Source organism: Engraulis encrasicolus, chromosome 7 (assembly GCF_034702125.1).
Source record: "Engraulis encrasicolus isolate BLACKSEA-1 chromosome 7, IST_EnEncr_1.0, whole genome shotgun sequence".
NCBI classification, from domain to species: domain Eukaryota; kingdom Metazoa; phylum Chordata; class Actinopteri; order Clupeiformes; family Engraulidae; genus Engraulis; species Engraulis encrasicolus.
Window position 1 is genome coordinate 28,417,565 of NC_085863.1, and position 21,638 is coordinate 28,439,202.

At 44.8% G+C, this 21,638-nt stretch overlaps 2 protein-coding genes across 2 annotated transcripts in view; one reads left to right on the forward strand and one right to left on the reverse strand.

Annotated features, from left to right (window-relative positions):
- Positions 1-8,359, forward strand: part of LOC134451798 (collagen alpha-1(XXVI) chain) — an 81,525-nt gene extending 73,166 nt beyond the window's left edge. Inside the window, exons 8-14 of the mRNA XM_063202197.1 lie at positions 1,334-1,408; positions 2,546-2,607; positions 4,258-4,320; positions 4,981-5,016; positions 5,512-5,556; positions 5,822-5,906; positions 6,479-8,359. Coding sequence (XP_063058267.1) covers positions 1,334-1,408; positions 2,546-2,607; positions 4,258-4,320; positions 4,981-5,016; positions 5,512-5,556; positions 5,822-5,906; positions 6,479-6,699 — 587 coding nt within the window. The 3' untranslated portion in view covers positions 6,700-8,359. The remainder of the gene's footprint in view (positions 1-1,333; positions 1,409-2,545; positions 2,608-4,257; positions 4,321-4,980; positions 5,017-5,511; positions 5,557-5,821; positions 5,907-6,478) is intronic.
- Positions 8,360-13,433: 5,074 nt separating this feature from the next.
- Positions 13,434-20,176, reverse strand: myl10 (myosin, light chain 10, regulatory). Its single transcript, XM_063203204.1, has 7 exons — positions 20,071-20,176; positions 18,069-18,158; positions 17,554-17,629; positions 16,062-16,166; positions 14,516-14,594; positions 14,328-14,376; positions 13,434-13,617 (listed from the first exon to the last, which is right to left on the reverse strand). Exons 1-7 carry the CDS (start codon positions 20,071-20,073, stop codon positions 13,507-13,509), a joined length of 513 nt encoding a protein of 170 aa, XP_063059274.1. The 5' UTR covers positions 20,074-20,176; the 3' UTR covers positions 13,434-13,506.
- Positions 20,177-21,638: the final 1,462 nt, after the last annotated feature.

Sequence of the window (21,638 nt, forward strand, 5' to 3'; positions counted from 1 at the left end):
TTCTTTTTTAATACTTTTCTGCTTTGCCAACACATTCAACCCATTCACTTAGGCTTTAATATACTTATATATTTGTATTTTCGTATCCATTTTGTCTGAGGGGGGGCGCAGACAGTTATCCTTCCTCTGAAGGGGGTAATGGTAGGAAAAGTTTGAGAAACACTGCCTTGGGTAATAGAAGATATAATAAACATGGAAAGGCCTGTTACACCACAGTACTTTCGGTAAGTAGGTGTAATAATATTTATGAGGGTTTTAATTCAACAATCTCACTGTCTGTTGATTAAAAAAAACACTCCCTCAGTCTGTCAGTCATTAGACTGACACGCACACGCACACGCATACGCACACGCACACGCACACGCACACGCACACACACCTGGGTACTACTCACCACAACTGCCCTATCAGGTGAAGGTGGACTATAGTGTTATAACAATAATATTGTGTTGAATAACTCTACGTGGTGTTTTAGTAAAGGAGTTTGATTTGCTTTCAAATGAGCTGTACTATGAATTGGCTCCTGCATCCTCTGGAGAGGTGGATGGCAAGCCAAGCCACGGCTTATTTTTGCCAGGTGCTCCGCCGTTTCTCACTGCTGCATTGACAAAGAGAATAGAAGAACTATGGAGAATGTAAAATATCTTAAAATATCATTGAGTATTGACGCTGGAGGTCCGTATTGTGAGGCTTCAATAAATCCTGTGTTGTGTTGCTGTAGAAAGGAATATGTGCAATATCCTTTGATGTTACAAAACAATCTGGCTCTTTGATCCACAAACAGTTTCATCTGTCTTTCCCCTCTTGCTACAACAGTATAGTGTGGTGTGGTGTAATAGTATATAGCCTGAAGAAGCAAAGCACGAAAAACGTTGCTCAGTAATAAAAAAAAATATGACTGTGCGTTTATTCTCCTTTCTTTTTATATTGTTTTATCGTGTAGGGGGTGCCGTGGCCCATTGGGCTAAGGCAACCTACTATTAATCCGGGTTTGAGTGCGACCCGAGGAAATACTTTCTCATCTCTGTCTTTGTCCTGTCAACAAAGACATAAAAAGGCTCAATAGTTCACAGAGTTGTATACTTTGTATAAAGTATAAGTAGAAATACTCTTACAAATGTAATTAATTAAACACTATGGTATGGTATGGTATTACTGTAATATGATACATCTATATATCTATAAACAATTACATGGTTTCAACTCAGTAATATCATACTACGAGTGTTGTAATTACACCTGTAAGAGTACTTCTACTTCTGCTTTATACATCTCCGAGTGTACATGTATAAAACTTGTTCTCTTGCTGTCTTGTCTTGTGTTTTGAATATAGATGAAGACTCCCGCCTGTCTTCCCATCAGCATCTCAGGGTGCCACAAGGTCGGCCCGGCCCTCCAGGCCCCCCAGGTAAGAAGAAGTGCCCCCGGCCCTACCGTTGTTTAATGGTAGGGTACTGGTCTGCTATGTGGTCTTCTATCGACTCCGGCCCTGCTTCTTTGCCGACCCTTCCTCGTCTCTGTGCCCCAATCGTTTCCTGTCTCTCTCTCGCAAACTGTCCTGTCACTAATAACGTCTAAAAGATGAAAAAATATCTTAAAGAACAAGGGCCCACACCCCTCTTCACACAGTACCGCCCCCCCCCCATTTTGACTCCCTGTAAATACAGTACTGGTAAAAGTGCCAATCAATTTTTGTGTGAAATTCATTCATCACAGCCCTCAAAAGTTTTTTTGTGTGTGTTTCGGCGCATGCATCTCATCTGGCCAATCCCATAGTCTCTGATGTTCATACCACTACAATACAGTATGTTCCATAATCTGTTGTAGTCATATGTCCTGCTGAAACTATATGACTCCTGATTATGTGTCCGATTTTGACGTCGGGTTGCGCCGCATACCTAAAAAGGAATCGCAGCTGTCAATCTTATCCCTGATCGTAAACACTGAGACAATGCCCGACGTTCTATTTCGAGTCGTGAAATATCAAACTCTGCTTGATATCTACGATTGGTTCTATCGTAGAACCTCAGTTACGACGAGGACATCTTGACCGACGATCATTTGCGATGATCCTGGGGATTAACTTTCCATCGATTGTTGTAAGGGGGTTTTCAGCCGATAATCGGGCCGATAGTCATGTAGTTTGAGCTTGGATTTAGTGGGGCTAAAGATGCTTACATATTCAATGCAAACAACACAAGTTAATGTGAGGTAAAAAAAAAATGTTAACGCGGTAAATGTGTGATGCAAGTGTCTCCTCCAATGGCAATGCATGTAGCGCGTGTCAACTATCAAAGATTCAGGGCCCTGCCTTGGCCTAACAGTGGGGCACTGGGTTACTATACGCCAAAGACCCGGGTTCGATTCCGGCCCGGGTCATGTGCCAATCCTTCCCTGTCTCTCTCCCCACTTGACGCATAAACGTATAAACGCATAATGGCAGCCCAAGTGTAGGGATGGCGTAGCCTTGCATCCGTGTGTGTGTCAAGATGGGTCAACTATGTACCTAAGCCACCTAACACGAATCTCTTCTTCACTCCCACAGGTCGACCAGGCCCCACTGGCCCCACTGGCCCCCCTGGCTCAGCAGGCATTCCAGGACTCAACGTGAGTGAGAGTGCTGTCAGTTACTGTATACACACACACACACACACACACACACACACACACACACACACACACACACACACACACACACACAGACACACACACACACACACAGACACAGACACACAACTGTTGCGAATTAAACAAGGTCTCTGACCTTCAACCTTCAGTCCTCAGCAATTGACTGTCCCTAGATGCTCAAACAAAGTGTTTGTTGACTAGAGCTGTCCAGGTGTCAAAGCGTACACATTAGCACCACCTCCTTCTGCACGCACAAGGATAGACGGCCTGCCATCTTGACAGGGCATACCAGGAAGTCTGGCACATACCAGGAAGTGTTGCCAAGCAACACCGGCCCTCAGCTTGTAGACCACTCAGCAGGTTCTGTGGAGTGATTGGTTAAGTGGGTTGACAAAGGGCATGGGGCAAACGGTTGACATGGTGTTGAGGGTAGGGGGGGGTTGTTTAAGGGGCAAGTATGTCCCCTTCTCAACTGGTACCCCCCAGCAAGGCCAACCAGGGCCCCACCGCCATCTTTGCTCTCTTTTCCCTTTCGCAAAGATGTGAGGCAGGTCTAGGAATATCTAAGGGTGGCATTCTAGGGCACAGGGGCCACTAGTCTGACTGCTAGGCCACCACTATTCACATCACTACCACAGTGAACAGGCAGACCCCAATGGACCCCGCCTCCAACTACCATCACACACACAGACATACACGCACACACACACACGCACGCACGCACGCACGCACGCACGCACGCACGCACGCAGGCACGCACGCAGGCACACACGCACGCACACACACACACACAACCACACACACACGCACACACACACTCACAGTGTCTCGAGGTTACAGTGCTATGGCATTCCCTCAGGGAGATTCTTTGTTATTGACACCTCCTTCCTCGCTTATGTCCCAGAAGGTCCCGGAATCTACAAGGGTTACATTTTGGGCACGGGGTCAGTATTCTAGGCCACAGTCATGGTGATGGGACAGACCGTAGACAACAGACCTGCCCCACACACACACACCCCAACAAAAAACAATACACACTCCAGAGACTAGTGGTGTGTTCAATGACGTAGCTTTCTGTGTTGTGAACTTGTAAACTTGTGATGTCCTCGGCATCCCCATGCCATACCACAATGAGAAGACAGATCAAAGAAGACACCACGCCCCACACAACAAACACATATATACACACACACATGCACACACACCGATAGCATATCTACACTATGCTGTGAACTTGTAAACCAGTCATTTCCTTGGCATTTACATGATAAAGGGTTAGGCCAGAGACGCCACACATACACAGACGTGCGCATGCGTGCACTGCACACACATACACATGTACACGCACACACGCACACACGCACGCACCCACACACACACACACACACACACACACACACACACACACAGACACACGCACGCACGCACGCACGCACCCACGCACCCACGCACGCACACACATTCTCTCACCCGTCGGCACCCCCCATCCCCACCCACCGCCATACACACACGCAAATGTACTCTGCAAACACCGGCAACATGCACATCCCAAAAAGTGATGTGTAATGGCCTAGTGCTTGATGTCTTGGTGCACCCTCGTGATGTCCTTGTCACCTTGTGCCATTTCAGGGAGAGCCGGGCGCCACTGGGAGGGCTGGGCTGCCGGGGCCGAAGGGAGAGCCTGGAGAGAGGGTGAGACATGCACACACTTGTCACCTAACTAGCCATGGGTCTTGTGGGTACCAAGACAGCCCCATTCTGTCAACATATATATGTGTTATGCATTTGTTATATATATTGACATATTGTATAACAAATACATTATATATTATTTTATATTTTTTTATATATTTTTATATATTTTTACTAGATTATTACCATCTTCAAGAGAGACATGTTTCGTTAAAAAGGAAAAAATGTCCTCAGCTGTGTTGAACGTGCAAGGAATCTTTCAAAAAAGTTTTCTCCTTTTTCTTGACCTCCACAATGTCAGGAGACTCCCTGTGTGTGTTATTTCTCTCAGGCTAGATGGGGTGAGTGGGTGTGGGTGTGGGGGTGGCTGCGTGTTTTTCATTCATATGTATGGGAATGTGCACTGCAGACATTGAATAATGCAGCATTTGTTTAACATGGCTTTTTTTCTTTTTACTTAACGCCCTGGCGAACCAGGCTGATAGATAGAGAATGGCAGGTCCTTGTGGTCCTCGGCTTGCTTATGTTAGGGGTCACTGCTTTACGTTAGCACGTTTTTAATGTTTGCTTAATTATTGTAAGTTATGATTAAATTATCATTAAATTAAAAGCGCTAAAAGCAAGTGCTTGTCCTGTCTAACCTACTCTCTGTCTGCCCAGGGCTTTCCTGGATACTCGGGGAAGCCAGGCCTGCCCGTAAGTAACCGATATCGTCCCATGGCGTTCACCATTAGTAATGCCCTGATGAAATATTCATTGTTTTATTAATGTCTTTGCCTTTGTGTTCTTGTCTGTCGGTCTTTGTGCATCTTTGTGTTTCTCTACCTGTCTCTTTGTCTCTCTACGACTGTGCCACTCTGTCCCTTTCTCTCTCTCTCTGTCTGTTATTGTCTGTCGCTCTCTGTTTCTCTCTCTCTCTCTCTCTCTCTCTCTCTCTCTCTCTCTCTCTCTCTCTCTCTCTCTCTCTCTCTCTCTCTCTCTCTGTATCTCTTTCTTTCATTCTTTCACTCTCTCTTTCTGTCCTTGTCACTGTGTGTGTGTGTGTGTTTGTGTGTGTGTGTGCGTGTGTGTCTGTGTCTGTGTCTGTGTCTGTGTCTGCGCGCGCGCGCGTGTGTGTGCGTGTGTGTGTGTGTGTGTGTGCGTACGTGCGTGTGTGTGCGTGTGTGTGTGTGTGCGTGTGTGTTTTTATAGGGTCCTCCGGGCCCCAAAGGAGAAGCAGGAGACCCTCACCCAGAGGTCTGAGCTCATCATTCTCTCACTCATGACAACTAAAGAGACTGTACAGTCCGTAGACTAAAGAGTCTACTATATACCTTGTACTATATGTGTGTGTGTGTGTGTGTCTGTGTGTGTGTGTGTGTGTGTGTGTGTGTGTGTGTGTGTGTGTGTGTGTGTGTGTGTGTGTGTGTGTGTGTGTGTGTGTGTGTGTGTGTGTGTGTGTGTGTGTGTGTGTGTGTGTGTGTGTGTGTACATGTATATGACTGTGTATGTGTCTCCCTAGGTCGAGGGAATGCAGCAGCTCAGAGAAGCTCTGAAGATTCTGGCTGAGAGGGTTCTGATTCTAGAACACATGATTGGCATCCATGGTGAGGAATATATGGGTACTTATCGGCCCTGAACTCTCTCTCTCTCTGCTCTGTCTGATTGCCTGTTAGGTGAGAGTTCAGAGAACTGAGCTGGGGCGGCAATCAGACATGAGTAATAAGTAGTGGGACATAAGATAGAAGACAGAAAATAAACATACCTGCACTGATTATGTGGCCTTCATTTAGAGTCTAGACAGTCTTAACTCCTTCATAGCACCAGACGCAAAGTTGAGCTGTGCGATTGGCACTTTGTTTCTAAAGTAGTTTTAGTTCTTGGAGCAGTCAAATAACAATGTTCAGTAAAGGTAGTAAATGGTGATATTTGGTTCAACCAAAATTAGCTACACATCTCTCAGACAGCATTGCTTAGTCCTGGATTACTGGATCATCAGTACCACATTTTTGTATGTTTGGCTGATTTCCTCTCTTCTGTCTTTTCGTTCTACTTTCCCTCCTGCTCATCTGACCTCTCTCTCTCTCTCTCTCTCTCTCTCTCTCTCTCTCTCTCTCTCTCTCTCTCTCTCTCTCTCTCTCTCTCTCTCTCTCTCTCTCCCTCCCTTTGTCCTCATTAGATGGCCTAACAGAGCTGGGCTCTGGCCTGGACCTGCTGTCCAACCTCATGCCCACGGTGGAGACCCTGAGGAGCTCTGGAGGGCTCAGCAGCCTGCTGTTCTCCCGCTCCCCAGGAGAGGAGAGGCCCGGCAGGCTGGAGCGCGTGCGGAGGAGAGGGGATGAGGAGGACCAGGAGAAACAGCAGCAGCAACAGCAGCAGCAGAAGGAGAAGCAGCCCTAAGCTACTGGGCCACCAGGGTCCAGAGTTGTGTAAAGTACTCTCCCAAATAGCATTATCATACAGCACTAGTGGAATGATATTACATAGTTTCCACTTTGTAATATCGTACTACTAGTGTTGTAATTACATCTGCGAGAGTAACTCTACTGCTACTTTATACAACTCTGGGGCCAGGGGAAGACTAATTGGACTGAGTAGATGCAAGGCCTTTTTTACACGTATGCAGATTTTTAAATGGATATGTTTTTATCTGTTTACATATACATATACAGTATTTTGATCCCAGTTTACTCGGCAGGCGGATAAAGACAAATAAAATGTGATAGGTGCATTTTAGAAAACAGATGCACGAAAAATATCCATATACGTGTAAAACAGGGTCTGAGTAAGGTGCTGTTTCCACGTAGCAGGGTATTTTTTTCTCCTGTTGAGGTGTAAACGCAACATGTGGATAAAAATAAATCCTCCATTGTAACAAATGCGTTTCAGCCCCCTAAACAGGATATTTTTTTCTCCTGCTTTTTATACCTGGATTTTAAATATCTGCTACGTGGAAACGGAAGGCCAAAACCAATGCAAAACCAATGCAACCAGGAGAGAAAAAAAATACATGTAAAAATATCCAGCTACATGGAAACAGCACCAAAAAGTAAAAAGTCATGCCAGATATTCCTTCTGCCTCAGGTGATTTCACTAATTAGTTCATCAACATGGATAATTAGGAACAGCTGAGTCACTGAATTGGCAGAAGCAAATATATGACAGCGTTTTTACTTTTTGAACTCTGGATTTTTGCCCCTGTCCAACATTTTGGTGTATCAACCCTCTCTGGTGCTCCTCTATTGAAAGAACTTGGGATGGTCCTAAGTCTTATTGAATAGAGGCAATCCGAAAAATGGACTTCATATTCTGTGACAATCATTTCTGTTTTTGTAACTAGGTTGTGTATTTTATAATTATGATTTTTTTATACATGAAAATGTAAGTGGCTCAATGATATTTTTGTGATAATGAAGTTACTGTACATCATGTTGAACATGTTGACAAACCCCGAAGATTTTGTATGTAGCACTTGTCATCAATTCTCTCTGGAGTCTAATATCGACAAAACGCGAATTAAGTAAGCAGAAGAACCAAAAGTCATTATTTGTCTGTGGAGAGACGTGGGTGAATTGAATTGGGCGACCAGAGCAAACTTCATGGTGATGAACAATGTCAAGGTTAGTTGAAAACGAGCCAGATTCCCCCTATGATGAACTAAATCGAATGAAACAAATTCATGGCAAATCTTCTTCATAGTAGCCATATCCTCCTAGTTCAGAATGGCTGAATTGAGAAACATTTACTGGAGGGACGGGTGATCTTATTTTACCCAATTGCTATCTCATTTTACCATAAAATATTTGGTCATGACATAGGAAAAAACGATTATTGGTGGGAGGGATTAACTGCATTTTAGTTCACCCCTACCACATTCGCTAATTGGCTGGTCGTCTGGTATCAACTTAGAATTAAACGTAGTGTTACGGATGGAATTACAACACTAGTAGTCTGATATTTTATAGTTGCAACCTTGTAGTATCATACTACAGTGCTTGTGTTGTAATTACATCTGTAACAGTAGTTCTACTTCTACTTTATCCATCTCTGTTCCCGGAAAACACAGTCCAGACGTAATGTAGATAGACATTTATGACTCTTCAGGGCCTAAGGCCTGAGGAGGATTGAAACAAATGTAAATATGTCATAAAGTCATGTAATAAAGTACATCATTTTTGGATCTTATTCCCAGTGTGCAGACCAGTGTCTCACACTACTGTATGTACTACTACTACCATTGTCTTGCAGCTGCATTACTGTTTTTGTGGCTGTGCGTGCCCTAATTTTCAGAAGTATTTTTCTCTCTGGACTGGAGCTTACGTTGGGCAAGGGCCAGGCGGTGTAAACAACATTGACATTTGAAATGCATGTCTTATTTTACCTAATTGCTATCTAATTTTTCCCATGCATTTTTGGTCATGACTTAGAAAAACGATTATTGTTGGGAGGATAAATTCCATCAAAGTTCGCCCTCTCTCCCACGTTCGTTAGCTGGTCAGTTGTCTGATAACAAGACTAAAGCCCTCCCAGAACACCTGGCCCAGGGGCTGGTTTCACTACAGTAGATTAGACTGGTCTATACTAATGAACGGCGTGACGTTTTCCATGTGCGTTACGCCCATTTGTGGGGGAAAACAACCCATGCAAGTCAATTGGTGATGTTGAGGTTTAATAAATGAAAGATACGGACATGTACCTGTAGACTAGCGTTGTTCACGCACAACATGCCGAAAACGTGTTGTGTTGCCGGCTGTTGAAATAACAGAGCCAAACAACCGTGGCTGAAGCATGGACTGTGTTCATTTAGACAAGCCGATGTAGCATGTAAGTTGATGAGACATTCGGTTTGTTTTCACCCATAAAGGGGCGTAACGCACATTTACGAGCAAAGTACCCGGATGGCCGTTCATGAGTATGGGCTATTGGTAGTAGTCCCTTATCACCTGGTGAGCAGACGGAACGTCTTCTGATTGGCTGAGGAGGTGTCCTTTATTCCCTGGTAGCAGGACACCTATGATGTCATACGGGCGTCTAAGTTGCTTCTTTTCTAACTTTCTGGCGAAGTGCCATTACTAATTCTATCGCATTTGGTTGTCTAGTCAAGACCGCGTCGTTAGTTCTATCGTATCTGGTTGTCTAATCAAGACCCTGTTACTAATTCTATCGCATCTGGTTGTCAAATCAAAAACCCAGTTATCAATTCTATCGCATTTGGTTGTCAAGTCACCCCAACGTTCTGCGCGCGTCCTTACATGCCTCCAATAGAGGCGTGTCTCACTAGATTAAGAAGTGGTGCCCATAGCAACGTACCAAGCGCAGTGGTTAATCTACTTTCTCACGAAGCCTTAGATCAACATATTAATAAAGTAATACTGAAATGCTGGTAACCGGGTGATAAGCGGAACTACACTTTGACATAAAACAAGGCCTTTAGTAATACATTACGACTTGGTCATTGCCATTCTGGTAGCAGCTAATTTATAAAGCTGTGTCTTAACAGGCTCAGTTTCTTTATAGACCAGTCTAATGCAAGTAAGACAGTTTCACAAAAAATAAGACTTATTCGTAATGTGCAAGCAAAAATGTTTTGGACTGGAGCTTACGTGTGGTGAGGCCAGGCTATCTTCAATGACCTTGGCAACCTGTTTGCTCTGGTCGCTCTCAGTCTGCGTGTACTGTAAGGTGCTTTACTAACACTGTTTACAAAGGGAGGGGGGATTTTTTTATTGGTTCAGAAGGAGGTACTTTCACACATTCTGTGGTGTTTACTAATGGCAAGATGGAGTCACCCGATGTCGGTCATCGCCGTTTGACTTTTATTTTGTACTAAATCCCAATGAAAATAAACAAGTTGTGAATAAAAGGAGCACTTTGAACTCTGTTTATGCTTGAACGTCAGCATGACCAGTCATTCTGACTTTTTTTTTTTTGCTTTTATGATTTTTACACAATATTTGACATAGTCGGTTACCGCAGGGAGCTCTAAAAATGTTACATCATAAAATATACAGTGCATCTATTCTGAGTGCCCTGCCTGCCTGCCTGGCCTTACTATGAGGACTGACCTTCAACAAGCTCCCGGAAAGTTCTTTGAAAGTAAATTGGGTGAGCTGTACAGGGCATGGTGTGTGTGTGTGTGTGTGTGTGTGTGTGTGTGTGTGTGTGTGTGTGTGTGTGTGTGTGTGTGTGTGTGTGTGTGTGTGTGTGTGTGTGTGTGTGTGTGTGTGTGTGTGTGTGTGTGTGTGTGTGTGTTCGGACTGTGTGTGCGCCCATGCGTGTTACTGTTCCTGTATCTGTGTGTGCGCTTTTGTGTGTGAGTGTGTGTTCATACGTGCGTGCATGCTTGTGTGTCTGTGTGTACGCGTGTGTGTGTGTGTTTGTGGTAATTCAAGCGCTGAGTAAGGAGTAGTTTTGCTCTTTTTCTAAACCCATGACCTTAGGATGTCAAGCAGCACAATCACAAGCGGGCTGCTAGAGTAAATGTTAGCTAGCGAAGGTGATATGCCTTTATAAAAGGTTGTCAGTATAAAATAAATCGTTCAACCAGGGAAGGTAACAGAGGTGGGACCATCAGGTTAGTTGCCCCGGGCCCCAGGGAAAGAGGAACCCAAGAATTGTGTCCTTGTTACATTGTATGTATTGAGTGGTGGGGGGGCTTTTTCTTGGGCTGTGAGCGGCTCTGTGTTCGACTTTAACCTTTGCTCTCTCACGGTGTGCCTTTGCTAAAAAAAAAAAGCAACCTACACAGGCATTAAACACATATTCAGCATACGTTTCACTTTCGCCCCATAATTTTGGTCTTCCACTAACATTTCCGACAGCACGCATGTACGTAGGCAGTAGGCCTACGTGTGTGTGTGTGTGTGTGTGTGTGTGTGTGTGTGTGTGTGTGTGTGTGTGTATGCCCATGCATATGTGTATGTATGTGTGTGTGTGTGTGTGTGTCTTGAGGTGTGTTTTACTCCAAACAAAGGGAAATGTGAGTTTTTCTTGGCCTCCGACCACAGAGCACTCTCTCCATGGCAGACCTGTAAAGCATAACACTCTTAACCTCCATGTCCCAAGGAGACCCCAGGCCCCAAGGCCCCATACCCCCCTTCCTTTACACACACACACACGCACACACACACACACACACACACACACACACACGCGCGCGCGCGCGCGCGCGCGCGCGCGCGAGAGAGACACACACATACACGAGCACACACACACCTACACACACAGACACACACACACCTATACTTCTATACACCTATACACACACCTATCTCTCTCTCTCTCTCTCTCTCTCTCTCTCTCTCTCTCTCTCTCTCTCTCTCTCTCTCTCTCTCTCTCTCTCTCTCTCTCTCTCTCTCTCTCTCTCACACACACACACACACTACACACCAGTATACACACACACACACACACACACACACACACACACACACTGATACACACCTATACTCACACACACACACACACACACACACTGATACACACCTATACACACACACACCTATACACACACACACACCTATACACACACACACACACACCACCCGCCTTACTTCTTTAACCTGGAGGTGATTGTGCTTGTGATACCATACATGTTGTCATGTGTTTGTCTTGGGTAAGATAATCCCCAGTGTTGAGCTGGCGGTGAGTGACCTTGACGTACCCCTCCTGAGTCCCCACACCTAGGTATTCCCCTACACACACACACACACACACACACACACACACACACACACACACACACACACACACACACACACACACACACACACACACACACACATGCACACATACTTTCACTCTCTCTCTCTCTCTCTCTCTCTCTCTCTCTCTCTCTCTCTCTCTCTCTCTCTCTCTCTCTCTCTCTCTCTCTCTCACACACACACACACACACACACACACACACACACACACAGAGATAAGCAGACATTTTGTAATTGTGTTCCTGCACCTGCCGAATAAGCCAAACGCCAACGGTCGAGCTGCGGCTGCGGCTGCGTTCCCCCTCCTGTACGCGTATAAATAGCCAGACTGAGATGAATTGTGGCCGGAAGAATTTCTTTCTTCCCTTCTTCCTCCCTGCTCTTTGTTTTTTTTTCTTCGTTCTGTTCTGTTGTTCTCTCACTCACATGCTCTTTCCCTTTCTCTTAGCTCTGCCTCTCTCTGTCTCTCTCTCTCTCTCTCTCTCTCTCTCTCTCTCTCTCTCTCTCTCTCTCTCTCTCTCTCCCTCTGCCTGATCCTGTCAGGCCTACATGAGTGGTGTGTGTTATGTTGGGCTTGGCCTCCTGCCAGCAGCCAGGCGCGCGTGTTTATTATTGCAACCGAGCTGTTAAACCTCCTCACAGCACCACACCTTCCTCACACACACACGCGCACACACACACACACACACACACACACACACACACACACACACACACACAAACACACACACACAGGCGCACACACTCACGCACACACACACACGCGCACACGCACACACACACACACACACAGGCGCGCACACACAGAGACAGAGACACAGAGAGAGGGAATCAGAGAGAGAAGCACACACTCATAGACACATACAGACATACGCCCCAGACATACTGTACACACATACAGTTTCTGTTTTTCTCAAGCCATTTGTGTTGAATCAGATCCATCGGTGACAAAGCAGCACAAAGGCTGTAAATCACTCTCCAATAGCTGTGTCTCCTCCAGGGCACCATGCCCAGGGAAGCAGACAAGGGGGGACAAAGGGGTCTGCTGTCCTGGGCCCAGGGAGATGGTGGGCCTATAATTGGGCCCTCATTACATTGAATGTATTGGGCTTCAGATGACTTTGTCCTGGGCCCAGCCAAAGCTGTCAGCGTCCCTGACCATGCCACTCTATCACCAGCCAATATCCAACCTCTTCAAATGCAGCTTGAAGGTGTCAAGCGATACACTTTTTTAATAAAAAGTCAATTAGTTGGTTGCACTTTATAACCATAATGAATGTGGACACTTTTTTTTTACTGTAATAACAGTTTTATTGTGAGGGAGGGGGGGTTGTGGGGAAGGGTGTGTGTGTGTGTGTGTGTGTGTGTGTGTGTGTGTGTGTGTGTGTGTGTGTGTGTGTGTGTGTGTGTGTGCGCGTGTGCTTGTGTGTGTGTGTGTGTGTGTGTGTGTGTGTGTGTGTGTGTGTGTGTGTGTGTGTGTGTGTGTGTGTGTGTGTGTGCTGCTTCACTCCTTTTCCTCTTCCTTGTCCTCTCCGTGGGTGATGACGTAGCACAAGTTCTTGTAGTCCAGGTTTCCAGCAACGTCAAGGGGGAAGTTTTCAAACATTTGCTTGATCTACGATAGAGTAATAGTGTACATTATAATTACAATACAATATTATTACTATTACTATTATACAGTGCAATATTACTATTACAATGTTGCTTGAATAAAAGCGTCAGCTAAGCTAAGCTGACGCTTTTATTCAAAGCGACTTAGTTATTTTACAGGGCATTGGTTATACTACAGTTCCTGGTGCAATGTAGGGTTGTTTGTCTTGCTCAAGGGTACTTTGGGCCATGGATGAAGGTGTAGGGGTGGGATGCAAACCTGCAACCTCCTGATCTTGAGACCATCTCCCTAACCATTAGGCCATGGTTGCCATTTTGGGGCTATTTGGCCTTTTTGTAGATTTGACAGTTTGAGAAGACACAGGAGATAATGTTAGCGAGAGACAATGAAGGGTCCTCTGGCTGGAATCGATCCCAGATCCCTGGTGTCACTGAGTGGTGCCTTAACCATTTGAGCCACGCCAAGGCCAGCAAAACGTGCTTTTTCCTTGTAGTAATCGTTTGTTTTTATATGTTACCTTATTATAGTCTTGCATGTCAATATTTTTGTTGGTTCTCATTGAATGTCAAATCTTGTATACTGTACAGGTGCAAGGTCTTAATCAGTAATTAATATCAAAGCAGTTGTGGATTCAGTTGCCAACACTTTCTACACTACAATAATGTAATTTAATCCAAAAATTGTCAAGTATGCCCAAAATCAGTAAACCTTACCTCCTCTTCTTTGAACTTGTCAGCCTGAGACGTCAAATGGTATTTGATACTGTAGATGAACAAATGGAATTGTAAATTAGTGTGTCGATTTTTTGTATGAAATGCAATAGATTATTTGTATAGATCATTGGTTTGTTTGCTGCAAGGAATGATATACAAAATATAGGATTCCAGTTGAATAAACTTACTCATCTCCTTTGATAACGCCTGTTCCCTCTGGATCAAAGATTTTGAATGCGGCCAGAATGATGTCCTCTGGATCTGTGCCTATGGGGCGAGATAGCATTGATCAGGGCAGGGTATGCTGCTCTTGAGTGCAAGGCTGGACTGGGGGAGAAATAGGACCCGGGCACTTTTTGGCTTAAAGGGGCCCCTCATAATCAACGGCACAGAACTGACACACGACACACAATTAAAAAAAATAATAAAAATAGGCTACATTTCTGAAAGTAGGGTCCCACGAGGGTGCGAGGCCCACTGGGAAATGCCCGCCTTGCCAGATAGCCAGTCCAGCCCTGCTTGTGTGTTTTGAATAAAAAGCTCCATCATCCTCAACCATCTGTCATCATATCCTTTATATTCTGTACCCCTCCCCTCACACACACACAGATGCAACCCCCCCCCCCACACACACACACACACACACACATACACAGACACACACACACCTTTCTTTCTTTCTTTCTTTCTTTCTTTCTTTCTTTCTTTCTTTCTTTCTTTCTTTCTTTCTTTCTGATTTCATGTTGGAGTTATGTTTTCCCTTATTTCCCTTGTAGACAGCCTTAAATTGCGGTGGAATAGCCCCAGAGGGAGATTCTCCTATTCTCTGTTGGGCAGCGTGTGCTTCCAGGCCATCTGTGTACCTCTTAACTTCTCTGACGGTGCATCTGTCTACCTTTTAACCCATTTTAGCCTGATGACTCATATATGTTGTTTGACCTTTGGTGCCTGGAGACAAGCTTTTTTTAAATACAAATGTGGGTATGTTAATAAACACGTGCTAATGCAAGATGAGGGTCTTTGGGTTTGAATGCAACTTATTTCATGTTTTCATGTGCATCAGAGGCTAAGATACTGTATTTAGGTTTTATTAGGCTGAGGGCAACTTTCCCAAGCAGGAGTTTTTTGCAGGTGCTTTAGGCATCAATGGGTTAACCAGGGCTGGCCAGAGGGGTAAGTGAACTACGCGGTGGGACCCCCATGCCACCACGGGCCCCCGAGAGCAGCAAAGTTCCAGGAAGAAATTAACTCTCCACCATTTTCCCTATATATTTCTTTCTCTTGTATCACTTGCTGCCACAATGGAAACAGTATATCGGGGGATACCTCAATGACTGTGGATATCATTTTTCATGTACCACTTTTAGTTGTAAAAACCCAACAAGAAACACAGAATATAACGAAGAGTAATAGTTTTGAAACTAAGATATTCGTTTGTGATCAATGGCTTTCTGTTTGAGAATTTTTTCTCCGAGAAGTGCAGTGCATGATGGGTACACAACCTACAGGCAGCCTACCTATGTCCTTAGCTCCTACTTAGCTCCTGAGTAGGTGATGGTATGGGGGTCTCAGATGAAATTTGCAAAAAGATTTGGGCCGGTCCTGCATTTAACTTCTCTCAGAAACATGGTAAGCAAAATGGCAGATGAATGTGTCTACCTTTTTATCTTCTCTGATAGCGTCTACCTTTTTAACTTCTCTCAACTTGAGTAGGAAGATGGCGGATGTGTCTACCTTTTAACTTCTCTCCGAACATGGAGAGGAAGATGGTGAAATTGATGGGTCCCGGTGCCTCCTTCACCATCTCGTCCAGCTCGTCATTGGCCACGTTAATGCGACCTGCCAAAGACACGCGTTAAATCGGTCAGTATATCTGAAGAGTGAACACATTGAGTTTAAATATTGTCTTCAGCTATCGGTACTTTTGTTGACATGATTGAAACATTTGACCATGACCTTAAAGGTACACTGTGTAAGATTTTTAGTTGTTTAGTATTTCCAGAATTTATGCTCCCCATTCACTAATGTTACCTTTTTCATGAATACTTACCACCACCATCAAATTCTAAGTATTGATTATGACTGGAAAAATTGCACTTTTCATACGTGAAAAGGGGGATCTTCTCCAAGGTCCGCCATTTTGAATTTCCAGAAATAGCCATAGCAAAAAATTGCCATAAATGACTGTACTTGGGCCATACTAGAAAACTCATTTATTACTTAGTAAACCTTCATGAAAATATCAAATTTGACAATAGACAACCCAGTTTCAATGAGCAGCATAGTTGCAGTACCTTTTTTGTCCATTTCCTGCACAGTGTACATTTAAAGGATAACTTCAGTCAATTTCAACATACAGTTGTAATGCTCACACTACCCTGGACTTGTCAGTAACTGAGAATATTTTTTTGTTTTTCTTCAGCCTTTTCCAAGATCCTGGTCATTGTAATGGGGGCAGCTGTTTGTTTACATAAAAAAAACCTTCTTGATTAATTCCCAAAAACATCCAAAAGGTTATGCAACATCAACAGACAACTAGCAAACAGCGATACCTTTTTGGAAAATATTTGGAGTAGGCCTATTTGAATAATTTTTAAAATGTATACAAGCGCTGCCCCCATTAGAATAGCTCAAATCTCGGAAAGGGCTGAGCCGAAAAATGCAGCATCACCGGGTACTGACAAGTCAAGGATGAGCAATACAACAGCATATTGAAAATGGCTGTCGTGGTCCTTTAAGGTAACATATCATTAAGTAATATCAGGCTCAAGGGGCCATGCTTGTGAAATGCGTTTAATATTTTGGAATACTCCAACCTTTTATTACTTAGATATTCAAACAGTCATAGTACTCTTGCTTTGACCAAGTACTTTTTGCATGTCCTCTTTTACTTGTTGTAGAATGGGGTTTTTTTTGGCTGTAGGAGCATGAATTGTGTAGGCCCACTTCATCCGCATCTGTCTGTCAGTCAGGCCCCAAAGACAACAGCTCAATCTGGGAGGCATGCGAGTGCTGTCTGCACTTGATTAAATTAAATCACATTAGTGGTGGAACCACCGGGAGTCGTTCCAGAATGTCTGAGCTACTTCCCAAACCTATTCAGCCATTCTTTGTTATCGTCATGGTAGAATAGAAAGATGTCAGACATACTGTATGTAAGGAGTATGGTTTTGGTTTTGTGTGTGTGTGTGTGGTGTGGAGTTGTATGTGGACATCATCTGCTTACCCAGAGCTGCGTATGTGTCCCTCAGGTCATTCTTATCAATGAAACCGTCTCTGTTTTGGTCCATGATGGTGAAGGCCTAACCAACCAAACAACCAAACAAACAAGGAAAGCTAAACGTTTTTTAAAAAGAAACTGAGTAATCCCAGTAATTTAATCCATGGTGCACAACACAGCACTAATGCTTCCGTTTGACACTACATCTACTGTATATCAGAAACCAGATGTTTTCTCTTCTACACAGACACACAATATACCCCTCACTCACATAAGAAAAGGGCCTGGTTTTACACCCAGTAGTCATGATGGGACTTAAAAATACTCAAAGGAAGTTGTTTTGGAACCAAAACACCATTAGTGAAAGATTGCTCTGCTACTGCAGTGTCCGTGCTTATCAAGAGTAATTATCCTGTCAGTAATGTATGTAGCCTATCTGCAAAAAGACTGGTAGGCATGTCTTCTTCGCTGCACGCAAATCTAGTTTGCGTGTGATAAATGTCCCCTTTAATAGTCTATACCTCCTTGAACTCCTGGATCTGGGCCTGCTCAAACATGGTGAACACATTTGAGTTGGCTTCAGTCGCCTTCTTCTTGCCTTTCTTTGGGGCCTGCAGACACACACATAGACACAGGCACGCGTGTGCACGCACACACACACATGTACGCACGCACGCACGCACGGACACACACACACACACACACACACAGAGGGAGAGAGAGAATAGAGACAATTTTTTTAAAGGGTTTGTGTTATATTTGTATCCAAGCGAGAGAGAGAGAAACAAAAAACACAACAGCTTGCCTATAAATCCTTGAAGATTTTTTTTAACACCTTGTAAAAAAAATGGTTGCTGAGAGAATAGTCTTCTCGTATTACAAATTTGTCCAAAGAGCTGGCCAAGAACTTTAAGGTCAGCTCGTGGTCCCCATAAACAGAGGCATTCTAAGAGCTGGACTGGCCATCTGGCATAGCGGGCATTTCCTGGTGGGCCCTGTACCCTCGTGGGCCCCTATTTTCAGAAATGTACAAAATAATAATAATTCATTAACATTTCTGAAAATGGGGGCCCACAAGGGTGCGGGGCCCACCGGTGAGTCAGTTCTGCGTTGATAATTGTGAGGGGCCCCTTTAAGCCAAAAGTGCCCGGGCCCTATTTCTCCCCCAGTCCAGCCCTGGGCTTTCTGGCCATGTCACTGGGGTGGTAAAGCTGGCGCTTTTGCGCTTTTCTTGACATTATAATAATGAAACTGCAGGGACTAAAATATCTATGGTTTCTCACCACAATTCAACTGAGAATTGGCTCCGAGCTCGCTGGCTTTGGGTTTGCCAAAGTGGTCCAGTTTTCGAGTTTTGTAGACTGTACTTAAACATCATAAAATGCCTTTGGGCTCTGTTCTCAGGAGCTACGCCTGTGTATCGCTGTTGTTTTAGAGTTCTCATGGCAATAGGGGGATAATAATACCACAGTGTAACCAATGGATTTTCATCTACGCAAGCTTACTCATATAATCTCATAGCACACATACACTAGCACGTGCGTGTAGACACACACACACACACACACACACGCTAAATCATGATATGCATATTGTACATAGTTTTACACACACAAGCTCACAGCACCCGATCATACACACACACGCACACACACACACACACACACACACACACACACACACACACACACACACACACACACACACACACACACACACACACACACACACACACACACACACACCTAAATGCATATTGCACATATTCTTTTTAATAACCACACACCTGGTTGGAAGTCTAAAATCTTTTGGCTTTCCTGGCGTCCCGCGCGACCAGAAGCCAACTGCAGTTAACACAGAGCAGCAGGGCCGCGACTGCCAAGTATACTGTTGTCGCGCAAACTGACTATACGCCCTAAATCAGACCTGTCATCAGGCGCAATCAAATTCAAAAGATTTCATCGAGGCATTTCTGCCACTTATAAGCCAAGTAGACTCAAATCGCATAAGTACAGAACAATTTCACAAATATTGACCTTAAAAATAGTATTTGTATTGTTCGCTTTTCAAATTCGCTGACTTAAACATCAACAATTCATGTTGGTTATTATACTCATAACGGCCCTAATCCGTTTTCTTGTCTGTTACCACCACGTAATCTGATTACATCATTTCCTTGAATGAAGACGGAGAAGAGAAAAGGCAGCATGAGCAGCATCATGACATGAGAGAAATTTACGATGCTGATGAATAAAATCTGTCTGTTCTTTGTTCTTCCTCCGACGTTGTGGAAAAATAACAACCCTGCTCAATTACGCAGCATAGTCAGCCATGACACATCATATTAAGACGACAGTGCGTCTGCCTGCCAGTCAATGAATAGACAATAGATGGAGATAGATGGAGTGATGCAGAGTAGAATTAGGAGAACGAGAGGAATAGAGGGAGGGACGGAAGGAGAGAAGCCAGGAGGGAGGAAGTCAAGGAGGAAAATCAAGAAGGCAGTAAGAGAGAGAGACCTACCATCTTTGATGTGTCCGACTGTGAGTGTCCCAATAAGAGATGACAATGGAGCTGTCCCCGACAGCACTTATATATCGCCACAGAGGAACACCTGTGCTAAGTATAGCCTGCGATGGGGGGAAGGGGTGGGAGATGGACAAAAGTGTGGATGGGTCTGTGGGGGGGCGAGGGGTAGAACATGCCATATAGAGATGAACCCCCCCCCCCTCAACATCAACTCAACATCAACTCAACATCCCACACCCCACACTCCCCTCTTGTTGAAATTGTCTAATCATTGCCAATGCTCTTTCTAATGAAAAGGCTAGATCACACACACACACACACACACACACACACACACACACACACACACACACACACACACACACACACACACACACACACACACACACACACACACACACACACACACACACACACACACACACACACACACACACACACACACACCTGCACGCACACACACACACAGCTATCTTAAGCCCATCATCACCAATGGCCCTCCACTACACTACACCGTGTGTGTGTATGTATGTGTGTGTGCTTGACTATGGGGCTGGGCCCTCGTTCATACTCCTTCATCAGGGGTCCCCTGCTCATCGACGAGCCCCCACGGTGCAAAGCCCAGTCGGCTTCTCACATCAGCCTCTTTGGGTAAATGATGTCGCCAAGCGCCAAACGTCTTGTCCGTCAGGATTACGGGTCGCAAATGGCCCGTTGACCTCGTTAACTTACGCCTGTGGCATGGAGCAGGCTGGTTTGTACAGCTGCTCTTGCTATGGTATCACGGTTGGTGTGTGTGTGTGTGTGTGTGTGTGTGTGTGTGTGTGTGTGTGTGTGTGTGTGTGTGTGTGTGTGTGTGTGTGTGTGTGTGTGTGTGTGCTTATATATGTGTGCGTGCATGCCTGCGTGTGTTTGTCTGTCTTTGTATATTAGGGGACCACTGGGACGGGGGATATTTGGAGAGGAGAGGAGAAGAAAACAATCACCAGGTCTCCACAGCCCCACTGCCATAGCACGAGGCCTAGTTAAGCCCATCTCTGATGAACCCTGAGCCCCAGGATTTGAGTGGCTTGCATGGAGGACCCAGCTCATCTCAAATGAGCTTCCTGCGCCCAGTGAAGTCCAGTATACAGCGCCCAGCGTGCGGCGTCATCTGCCTTTCAGCTAATTCATTTGAGGCAATGAGGGCCCTGGAGATGTTCGTCGAGGTGTAATGTTACCCTGCCGACCTCCAGTCGCCACCCTCCACCACTCTCTGACAGTGTTGCCAGTAGCCCCTAGTCGTTGAAATAGTCGTTGAAAAGTTAAGTACCATAGTACTACACTACTATGGCATAACACAGGGCCTTTAGTAATGCACTACGACTTGGTCATTATCATTATGGAAACAGCCAATTCATAATGCCGTGGCTTAACAGGATAAACAGCACTAAAACTTGGCCAATTCGAACTTTGAGTCCCATAATTGTTGTGAATGGCTCGGACATTAATGCCTCCTTTCCACTGCCGGGTTTCTGGTAGGCCTACAGCTCGAATCAGCACGACTTGGCCTGCACTTTTTG